Source organism: Esox lucius, chromosome 7 (genome assembly GCF_011004845.1).
Source record: "Esox lucius isolate fEsoLuc1 chromosome 7, fEsoLuc1.pri, whole genome shotgun sequence".
Classification (NCBI taxonomy): Eukaryota; Metazoa; Chordata; class Actinopteri; order Esociformes; family Esocidae; genus Esox; species Esox lucius.
The window spans coordinates 7,967,838-7,979,841 of NC_047575.1; the positions used below are offsets into that span (position 1 = coordinate 7,967,838).

Here is a 12,004-nt window from a genome sequence, read left to right on the forward strand (position 1 = left end):
CCGACAGTGAGTACACGTTTGTTTTGTCATCACCATGTCCCATTAAAACTGATTCATTTTCAGACTAAAACCTTCTGAAACCTTAAATGAAACAGGGTGGTTTGAACCTGAGCACAATCCTTGTCCTAACTGTTTCGTCTGGGTTGCACCTGGTTGTCACTGGTAACCCGATGTGTGACGATCAGCTTCCTGTAACAGACAAAATATTCAGCTGTGAGCCAGAGGAGAAGTAAAAACTATGCGGACAGACACAGGAACAAAACCTTTACAAAACATTCAGCTTTTGCACCACTAAGACTTGGGTGATCATAAACTCAGCATTTACTAACAGTGCCACCACTATCAAGTCTTTGTTCTGTTTTTAACTGGCCTTGAATGGTACTTCACAAGGGGCCTATAAATCCTGTTGTGAATTCACATTTACACTTAAAGTGGAAGCATCCCCCCACACATTCTTCATTATACCAGGATACATTGCTACAAATTAGCTGCTATGTTTTAGTATCAGTCAAGGACAGATGTACTTTCAAGGACCGTGTACTGCCTCATTTGTTATTGTACATTATAAAGAGCTGCTGTCCCATGCCATGTGCACTTATGCTCCCCCATACCATCAGGGATGCTGACTTTTGAACTATGTGCTGATAAGAAGCCGGGTTTTTTCCTCTTTTGTCTGGAGGCCCCGGCGCCCATGAGACCCAAAAACAATTTAAAATGTTGATTTGTCAGACCACTGGACAGTTTTCCACTTCGCCTCAGTCCTTAAATGAGCTTGGGCCCAGAGAAGACGCTGCCATTTCTGGATCTTGTTTATATATGGTTTCTTCTTTGCATGGTAGCGTTGTAACTTGCATTTGTGGATGCAGCAACATACTGTGTTCACAGACAGTAATTTTTGTAAGTGTTCCTGAATCCATGCAGTGATTTCCACTGCAGAATGATATCTGTTTTTAATGCTGTGCTGCCAGAGGGTCCAAAGATCACATCCATCCAATATTGGTTTTCGCCCTCATCAATTTCATACAGAGATTTTCTCTGGATTCTTGGAATGTCTTAATTATATCATGTGCAGTGGATGATGAGATCCCCAAACTCTGTGGAATTTTACATTGAGAAACATTATTCTTAAATTGTTGCACTATTTGCCCACGCAGTTTTTCACAGAGTGATGAACCCCTCTCCATTTTCAATTCTGACAGACCCATCTTCCCTGGAATGATCTTTTAATACCCAATCATGTTATTGACCTGTTACTAATTGACATAATTAGTTGTGTGATATTCCACCAGGTTTAGTTTCAGTTTTTGTTGCCTCTGTCCCAACTTCTTTGAAGTGTGTTGCTGGCATCAAATTAAAAGTAGGTATACAGTTGTGCTCATAAGTTTGCATACACTTGGATAATTGATAATATATGTACCATTTGTAAAGAAAACAAGAATGAGCTTTTATTTCTTATGGGATTCACATTCAACTGTAGATCATAACCGAAACAAAACATAGCAACAAAGAAAACAATTTACTGACCCCTGTTCAAAAGTCTGCATACATTAAGCTCTTATACTATGTTCGGTCCCCTTTACCATTAATGACAGGTCGCAGTCTTTTGTAATAGTTGGCTATGAGGCCCTGAATTCTTGCAGGTGGTATAGCTGCCCATTCGTCTTGGCAAAATGCCTCCAGGTCATGCAAAGTCTTTGGATGTCTTGCATGAACCGCATGTTTGAGATCTCCCCAGAGTGGCTGTTTCTGTCACCCTGTGTGTCTGTAACAAGGCCAAACATTCAGCTGTATGTAAACTTTTCATCAGGGCTATTTGGGTGACTTCTGTTATCATTATGATTTAAAAAGGAGCCATTCAACTACGTGATAATACATGGCTTCATATACTGTATGATCACAATCCTTAAATAAAAGGCAGTTTTTTGCATGATCAGTCATATTTTCAAAATCAGTGCAAACATTTAACAAATTCTGCCAGGGTATGCAAATATAGAGCACAACTCTATATTTTTCAAGAAACAATAAAATGTCTCACTTTCAACATTGTATATGTTATCTTTGTACTATTTTCTAATGAATATAAGGTTTAAATTATTTGCACATCATTGCATTCTGTTTTTATTTATATTTTACACAGCACCCCAAATATTTTGGAAACAAGGTTGTACTTACTAACATCTTCATACTGTTATTAACATCATCATCATCATCTTCTTCCGCTTATCCGGTGCCGGGTCGCGGGGGCAGCAGTCTAAGCAAAGATTCCCAGACTTCCCTCTCCCTAGACACTTCCTCTAGCTCTTCTGGGGGGACACCGAGGCGTTCCCAGGCCAGCCGGGAGACATAGTCCCTCCAGCGTGTCCTAGGTCTTCCCCGGGGTCTCCTCCCGGTGGGACGGGCCCGGAACACCTTCCCGGGAAAGGCGTTCCGGAGGCATCCGGAACAGATGCCCAAGCCACCTCAGCTGACCCCTCTCGATGTGGAGGAGCAGTGGCTCTACTCTGAGCTCCTCCCGGATGACCGAGCTTCTCATCCTATCTCTAAGGGATCGCCCAGCCACCCTGCGGAGAAAGCTCATTTTGGCCGCCTGTATCCGAGATCATGTCCTTTCGGTCATGACGTAGATTGACCGGTAAATCGAGAGCTTTGCCTTGCGGCTCAGCTCTTTGTTCACCACGACAGACCGATACATCGACCGCATTACTGCAGAAGCTGCACCGATCCGTCTGTCAATCTCCCGTTCCATCCTTCTCTCACTCGTGAACAAGACCCCTAGATAATTAACTCCTCCACTTGAGGCAGGCACTCTCCACCAACCTGAAGTGGGCAAGCCACCCTTTTCCGACTGAGGCAAACTCCCATGAACCCTCCATCACCCTGTAGAGGGTATAGAGCTGGTCCAGTGTTCCACAGCCCGGGCGAAAACCACATTGTTCCTCCTGAATCCGAGGTTCTAGTATCGGCCGTATTCTCCTCTCCAGTACCCTGGCATAGACTTTCCCAGGGAGGCTAAGTGTGATCCCCCTGTAGTTGGAACACGCCCTCCGGTCCCCCTTCTAAAAAAGAGGGACCACCCCCCCGGTCTGCCATCCCAGAGGCACTGTCCCCGACCGCCACGCGATGTTGCACAGGCGTGTCAACCAAGACAGCCCCACAACATCCAGAGACTTGAGGTACTCAGGGCGGATCTCATCCACGAGGAGTTTCTTGACTACCTCAGTGACTTCAGCCCGGGTGATGGACGAGTCCACCTCTGAGCCCTCAGCCTCTGCTTCCTCAATGGAAGACGTGACGGCAGGATTGAGGAGATCCCTTGAAGTACTCCATCCACCGCCCGACGTCATCCCCAGTTGAGGTCAACAGCTGCCCACCTCCCCTGTAAACAGCATTGGTAGGGCACTGTTTCCCTCTCCTGAGGTGCCGGACCGTTTGCCAGAATCTCTTCGAGGCCAGCCGATATTCCTTCTCCATGGCCTCACCGAACTCCTCCCAGGAGGAGTTTTTGCCTCCACAACCACCCGGGCTGCAGTCCGCTTGGCCTGCTGGTACCCGTCAGCTGCCTCAGGAGTCCCACAAGCCAACCAGGCCTGATAGGATTCCTTCTTCAGCTTGACGGCATCCCTTACTTCCGGTGTCCACCACCGGGTTCGGGGATTGCCACCTCGACAGGCACCGGAGACCTTACGGCCACAGCTCCGAGCGGCCGCTTCGACAATGGAGGTGGAGAACATGGTCTACTCGGACTCCATCCTCCCTCGGGATCCAGTCGAAGCTCTGCCGGAGGTGGGAGTTAAAGATCTCTCTGACAGGAGACTCGGCCAGACGTTCCCAGCAGACCCTTACAGTACGCTTGGGTCTGCCGAGTCTGTCTAGCTTCCTCCCCCACCATAGGATCCAACTCACCACCAGGTGGTGATCAGTTGACAGCTCTCCACTCTCTTCACCCGAGAGTTCAAGACATACGGCTGCAGGTCAGATGAAACACCAACAAAGTCGATCATTGACCTACGGCCAAGGGTGTCCTGGTGCCACGTGCACTGATGGACAGCCTTGAACATGGTGTTAGTTATGGACAAACTGTGACTAGCATAGAAGTCCAATAACTGAACACCACTCAGGTTCAGATCGGGGGGGCGTTCCTCCCAACCACGGCCCTCCAGGTGTCACTGTCATTGCCCACGTCGGTGTTGAAGTCCCCGAGTAGAACGATGGAGTCCCCAGTCGGAGCACTTTCCAGCACCCCTCCCAGAGACTCCAAGAAGGTCAGGTACTCTGCACTGCCGTCCGGCACGTAGGCACAAACAACGGTAAGAGACCTATCCCCGACCCGTAGGCGCAGGGAAACGACCCTCTCGTTCACCGGGGTAAACTCCAACACATGGCGGCAGAGCTGGGGGGCTATAACCCACACCAGCCTCAAACCCACACCAGCCCGCCGCCTCTCACCATGGGCAACTCCAGAGTGGTGAAGAGTTCATCCTCTCTCAAGGAGTGTGGTTCCAGAGCCCAAGCCGTGCGTAGAGGTGATCCCGATTATCTCTAGTCGGAACCTCTCAACCTCACGCACAATCTCAGGCTCCTTCCCCGCCAGCGAGGTGACGTTCCACTTCCCTAGAACTAGTTTCCGTGTCCAGGGATCGGGTTGTCGAGGCCACCGCCTTTGACTTCCGCCCGATCCTCTACGAACCGACCCCTATTGTCCCTCCTGCAGGTGGTGAGCCCACGGGAAGGCGGCCCCACGTCGCTCCTTCGTGCTGAGCCCGGCCCGGCCCCGTGGGGAAAGGCCCGGCCACCAGGGACTCGCATACAAGCACCAACCCCGGGCCTGGCTCCAGGGTGGGGCCCCGGCTGCGCCATACCGGGCGACGTCACGGTCCTCAAAAGTTTTCCATCATTAAAGGGTTTTTGAACAGCTCTTAGTCTGACCTGTCGCCCAGGACCTGTTTGCCTTGGGAGACCCTACCAGGGGCATATAGCCCCAGACAACATAGCTCCTAGGGTCACTCGGGTACTCAAACCCCTCCACCACGTTAAGGTGGCAGTTCATGGAGGAGCTGTTATTAACATGCACTAACAAATTCCAGTACAAAGATACCCTTCTGCCCCAGAGATAAATGTTCCATTCACATGGTTTCACATCTCCCAGCACCTGGGGCTTACGGAAAAATTATGTGATAAAATGGATTTGCGCAGGCTGTGATGTTAAGTGTGTGTTTGTGTGTGTGTATGTGTTTGCTGTGCACATGTGGTATGTGTCTATGTGTATCAGGTGGTAGATAACATCTCATAGCAGTAGCAAAGTGTCTGTGTGTGTGTGTGTGTGTTTCTGTGTGTGTTGGGGGGGTTTTCATTTTTCCATCTGCGTAGGATGGAAGTGGCTGAGTGGGCGGTTGGATTTGTCAGGGTTCTGTAATGTTGCAATCACATGAATACAGACCACTATTTAATCAATTCAAGTCCAGAATCCTGTCTGTCTAACATTGGGCTCAAGTCTCCTGTCTGCTCTGACTGATAGATTGACTCTCTTTTTGTCCTCAGCCTGAAAACCTTCTGCTTGCCTCTAAGTCGAAGGGAGCTGCAGTAAAGCTGGCAGACTTCGGCCTGGCCATCGAGGTTGAGGGTGATCAACAGGCCTGGTTCGGTAATGGCTAATGGCTGATATGAATGAGAATTACACATACACTACCGCTCAAAAGTTTGGGGTCACTTAGAAATGTCCTTGTCTTTTCAGAAGAAAAACGTCATTTCTTGTTTTTTTTGTCCAATAAAATAACAATAAATTTATCAGAAATACAGTGTAGACATTGTTAATGTTGTAAATTACTATTGTAGCAGGAAAAGGATGATATTAAATAGAATATCTACATAGGTGTACAGAGGTCCGTTATCAGGAACCATTGGTCCTGTGTTCCAATGGCATGTTGTTTTCACTAATCCAAGTTTATCATTTTAAAAGTTTATTTAATCATAGAAAACCCCTTTGGCAATTAAGTTAGCACCGCTGAAAACTATTTTGCTGATTAAAGAAGCAATAAAATTTGCTTTTTGACTAGTTGAGTATTTGGAGCTTCATCAATTGCGGGTTCAATTACAATCTCAAAAGTGACTAACTTTCGGATCTATTCTTATTCTGATTAATCAAGGCTAATCCATGCGAGAATTAGCCAAGAAACTGAAGATCTCGTGCAACTTTGTGTTTGAGGTTAGATTAAGGTGTTCGGATCAGAAAGAAGAACATTTGTGAGATGCCGACCAAATGATAGATGAAAAGATGCAGGATGAGTGTTTGACGCCCTCTGTTAAGCATGGTGGAGCCAGTGTGATGGTCTGAGGTGCTTCGGTGGTGGTAAAGTGGGAGATTTGTACAGGGTGAAAGGAAGCTTGAAGAAGGAAGGCAATAGTTCAATTTTTTGCAACACACTACCATACCCTGTGTACAGTGCTTAGGAAATATAGGACAGAAGCAGTCAGCTGGTATGCTGTCTATAATGGACTGGCCAGCAAAGTCATCGGATCTCAGCCCTACTGAGCTGTTCTGGGAGCAGCATGACCGTATGGTACGTAAGATGTGCCCATCAAGCCAATCCAAATTGTGAGAGGTGCTTCAGGAAGCATGGGGTGAAATCTCTTCAGATAACCTCAACAAATTGACAACTAGAATGACAATGTCTGCAAGGCTGTAATTCCTGCAAATGAAGGATTCTTTGACGAAAGCAAAGTTTGAAGGACACAGTTACTATTTCAATAGAAAATAATTGTCAGTGACTATATTTCCTATTCATTTTGCTGTATTTCCTATTCATACTAATTCCAGGAATGTTTTCATGGAAAATGAGGACATTTCTAAGTGACCCCAAACTTTTGAAAGGTGGTACACATACACACACAAATAAAAAAATGCAAATAAGGGCTGGCTTCCAAAGCAGGGCGGCCTGCAGTAAGCAAGATTTAGGATGTATAATGTAATTGTTTCCACTAGGGTATCTGCATAAGGGATCACATAGTCATGAAACAGAAAGAATGAGTTCTCTGAGCACAAATAACTTTCATACGGAAATACATAATTCAAAGACTCCTGTGTAATCCAATCAAACACATTTTTTGCCTTAAATATCCTCAATAAATCCAAGAAAAAAATTCTTAAAGCTGTTCCAGGGATACATTACAAACTAATAGGAAAAATAGCATAGAAAGGCAACGGTACATAATGTTTACTTCGCTATGACTACCCTGTGAGAAAGACAAATAAATTGTTTGCTTGTGTTTTCATTTATTAATTCCATTATTAAAATAGTAATATCACCATAGTGGTCCATCCAGACTCATTAAAGGCGGGGCATGCTGTGTAAAACCATCAAATTTTTCTTCATTTCTGACTTAACTGACCTAACTGACTGGTGCTGTCTAGTGATTGATGTCTTCATGAAGTTGCAAGAAAATCTATGATATTAAATATATTTAATATTTAATGAGCCCCTGGGATAGAAGCTTTCCAAAATCAGCAAGGAGGTCTCTCTCTGCTGACCCAATGACACTAAGAATTTGCTCAGTCCTGCCTCACAGTATCTGTCCGATGCTTCATTATGCTAATTATTTTCTAATGTTTGGTTTCTGTTGGAGTTGATGGAGGTCCTTTTTTAATAAAAAATACATTCTTTTAAATTTAATTCTTTTATTTGGGTCCCCATTACCTGATGTCAGGCTTGTCTTGGAGGCAAAGACAAATAAAAAAAAACTTGCAATTAACATGTATCTAATGAATAAATTACATCACTGGGGTTGACCGATTGGTACCCTTGTTTCAAAAAAGTAATAGAATATCAGTGATCAGCTAATGGTGTATTTTCTTTTTCAATAAATAAACACATACATAAATAGGCTGTGTCTGGCATTATGCTGCGTTCAAAAACACCTGGAGAAGGATCTAATTATATTTAATACATTTAAGAAAAAATACACAAGTTGACACTTTAACCACTATTACTTTTTAAAGGCACACCTTTCAGAATAATTTATCATCTTGAAGAATAAATGAATCCCAATCAGTTTAGGCAAAAGACAGATATTTATGTTTTCTAACAACATCTGGTGAAGCTGTCTAATCTTGCACTCCTGCTCATTACGATTGTGCTATCCACACAACATGATGCTTCATAATTTCTTAATATAAATATGTCTCAATATTTCAACCTGTTCTATGTTCACAATGTAAAACCCCAGGCTGGTTTCATGTCTGGTGAATAAACAGAATAATATTATTTATCTCTGGCTGATGATTGATAATCCATCTGCTTTAGCAGTCAGACTTGTTAATTATCTGGGATAATCAATCCACATTATTTGTGCTGCATAGTCTCTCCCAAGGGTTGTTTAGTGGTTCTTCTGAAGTATGTCCAGAACATGAGAAGATGTGGTGAATCATTGAAAAAAATATAATATAAAAATATAGAACTCCTTGTCCTTCTGAGGGAGTTTAATGACTTATAAGTGCACTAGAAACATGTCTGATCATACAGGGATGGTAATAAGGATACACACCACATGTAAAACCACTGTGAGAAACGCAATGTGTTTGTGACCGAATACAAAGGCACTATCCTGTCAATTGTAAGTGTACACTAGGAAGACTTTAGGCTTTCATTTTATTTATATAATGCTATAAAATTTAAAGTGTTTGGCGCATTAAAGAATTTGAAGATACTTCTTTCTACATTCAACTGTTACATTCACGAAAATCATCACTATTCATTGAGAATGGACTGAGTAGAATGCTGGCTTGCAAACCCTCAAACAGAACAATATGAAACCCACCAAAAGATGTATTTGCTTGCTTGCTAACCGGTTACATTAAAAGTCTAGTTTAAAAGGTTGATTTGGCCATTCACATTGTTTAATTAGTGTTTTGGGTAAGCAGGACTTCAGTCTTATTTTTGTAAATCTTTCGTAAATCTGTAACATTTTCTGTAATCTGATTTAGGAAGACCATCCCACCTAGTCATGGCGCACAATATCTACTACACAGTGTAGTGCCCTAGTAAAATTACATCTGGCCAACGTCTTGCCTTGGTGTTTGGACTATTTTCATAAATTGACCTGAGGGAAATTAGACCTACATTCACTTACATAATTTCTTAGTGCATTTTACACATTATTGAGGTTAAAAATCTAAGTATGATGCTTCTATGGACATCAACTCCAATGTATGTGCATCATGCCCAATTGTATGTGAACATCTATAGTAATTCAGTTCAGGTGTTTCAGCCACACCCATTGCTCACAGGTGCATAAAACTAGCACCTAGCCATGAAGTTTCCATAGACAAACATTGGCAGTACAATTAGTCATATTGAAGAGCTTGGTGACTTTAAACGTGGCATTGTCATAGGATGCTGCCTTTGCCACAAGTCAGTTTTTGGAAGTCCATGTCAACTGTAAATGTTTTATTTGTGAAGTGAAAGTACCTAGGAGCAACAACAGCCCAGCCACGAAGTGGTTGATCATGCAAACACACAGAGAAGGGCCCCCGAGTGCTGAAGAACGCAGCGCGAAACATCGCCTATCATCTGTTACATCACTCACCACACAGTTCCAAACTGCCTCTGGAAGCAATATCTGCATAAGAACTTTGTGTTGGGACCATCACGAAATGGGTTTCCATAGCTGAGCAGCCTCACATCAACATGCTCAATGCAAAGTGCCGGCTGGAGTGGTGTAAACCATGGTGCCACTGGACTCTGACGCAGTGGAAAACTGTTATCTGAAGAGATGAATCACGCTCAGCTATCATGCAGTCTGATAGACGAATCTGGGTGTGGCAGATTCCAGAAAAATTCACTATTCACTATTCACTGGAATGCATAGTGCCTACTGTAAAGAATGGGTAAAAATTCCCACAGAGACTTCCAAATCTTGTGGAAAGCCTTCCCAGGAGAGTACCAATTGTAATAGCTGCAAAGATGGTCGGGTGTCCACATACTTTTGGCCATATAGTGTCCAGCTTATACGAATGTGTGAAAAGGACCATTTCTGAATGTTAAGGGGAATTTTACCAAAGCGCACCTACTTAATTTGCTAATTACTAAGGTTAGCATGATACATATGTGTGATAAAAATGAATTAAAATTTTGCGGTAGAATTGACTTCTGTATTTGTCTGTTCATAACACAAGTTTCAGCATAGTTTTTAAGAGCACAAATCCCATTCCTGCACTCCTTCTGGCCAGTTATGTCATGAAAAAACTTCACTGACCTAGAAATCTGTCAAACATGATACAAACTACCCAAGGGTCTCCCAATGTGAAGGACCCCTTTAAGCAACAAACACAACCACATATATAGAGTGGGGAGAACATGCTGCTTTTCCCACTTACAAAGCATGTAGAAGTCTGTATTTTTATCATAGGTACTCTTCAACTGTGAGTGACGGAATCTAAAACCAAAATCTAGAAAATCACATTTTATGATTTTTAAATAATTTAATTGCATTTTATTGCATGACATAAATATTTGATACATCAGAAAAGTAGAACTTAATATTTGGTACCGAAACCTTTGTTTGCAATTACAGAGATCATACGTTTCCTGTAGTTCTTGATCAGGTTTGCACACACTGCAGCAGGGAGTACAGACCTTCTCAAGATCCTTAAGGTTTCAGGGCTGTCGCTGGGCAATACAGACTTTCAGCTCCCTCCAAAGATTTTCTATTGGGATCAGGTCTGGAGACTGGCTAGGCCACTCCAGGACCTTGAAATGCTTATTACAGAGCCACTCCTTAGTTGCCCTGGCTGTGTGTTTCGGTTCGTTGTCATGCTGGAAGACCCAGCCACAACCCATCTTCAATGCTCTTACTGAAGGAAGGAGGTTGTTGGCCAAGATCTTGCGATACATGGCCCCATCCATCCTCCCCTCAATACGGTGCAGTCGTCCTGTCCCCTTTGCAGAAAGTCTGTTTGATTGAATGTGTGGACAGGTGTCTTTTATACAGGTAACGAGTTCAAACAGGTGCAGTTACTGCATGTAATGAGTGGAGGACAGGAGGGCTTCTTAAAGAAAAACGAACATGTCTGTGAGAGCCGGAATTCTTATTGGTTGGTAGGTGATCAAATACTTATGTCATGCAATAAAATGCAAATTCATTATTAAAAAATCATACAATGTGATTTTCTGGATTTTTGTTTAGATTCCGTCTCTCACAGTTGAAGTGTACCTATGATAAAAAATTACAGACCTCTACATGCTTTGTAAGTAGGAAAACCTGCAAAATCCGCAGTGTAACAAAAATGTGTTCTCCCCACTGTAACAAGAATCCAGGCAAGCCTAGTTCAGCCAGACCGCAATACGAAGTGTTGCCCTCTCAAGATTCGAACAAGTTGCCCAAATGAAAGGCAATGTCATTAACCACTACACCATGGAGCTATACATTTGCTAGGTGTCACTGGCCGTTTTAACAGTTAATTGGCCATTCATGAATGACAATGATACAGTTAAACTGACTAATATTTCTTACTAAATTTACCTCCACCACAAATAGAGTCTATGTATTGCATTTGCCACTGGTCGTTTTAACAGCGTATTCATGGCATAAGAACATATTTTTTCCTTTCATGACAAAACAACATACTTTTTTCTACCATTTGTGAATGACATTTATACAATAACTATCAATAAAGATAACTTTTTCATCAAGTGAAAAGACTCTATCAGAAATAATAAAAGTAATTGCTCTCAATCGATTGAAACTCAGGTCTTTTACAAGAGAGGTACTGTCTTTAATCACTACACCACAGCATTACACGTTTACCTCCACCATAGCGTCTATGAACTGTATGGCTTTTGCCACTGGCCGTTTTAACAGTTTATTATCCAGTAATAGGCCTACTAGTATCTACTAACTTCCTAGGAATAACCATAAGAATTGAACAATTGCGAGCGAGACTGAAGATAAACGTTTCCATGCCAGAAACAGTTGCAATATAACCGTATACAGTTTCAGTTAAGGCTTACTA

The 12,004-nt window shown here is 43.1% G+C and overlaps 1 protein-coding gene across 3 annotated transcripts in view; it reads left to right on the top strand.

Annotated features, from left to right (window-relative positions):
* Positions 1–12,004, top strand: part of camk2a (calcium/calmodulin-dependent protein kinase II alpha) — a 92,230-nt gene that overhangs the window by 55,813 nt on the left and 24,413 nt on the right. For all 3 annotated transcript variants that reach the window (XM_010894679.5, XM_010894678.5, XM_010894680.5), the window contains exon 7: positions 5,539–5,641. In XM_010894679.5, the coding sequence (XP_010892981.1) occupies positions 5,539–5,641 (103 nt within the window). The remainder of the gene's footprint in view (positions 1–5,538; positions 5,642–12,004) is intronic.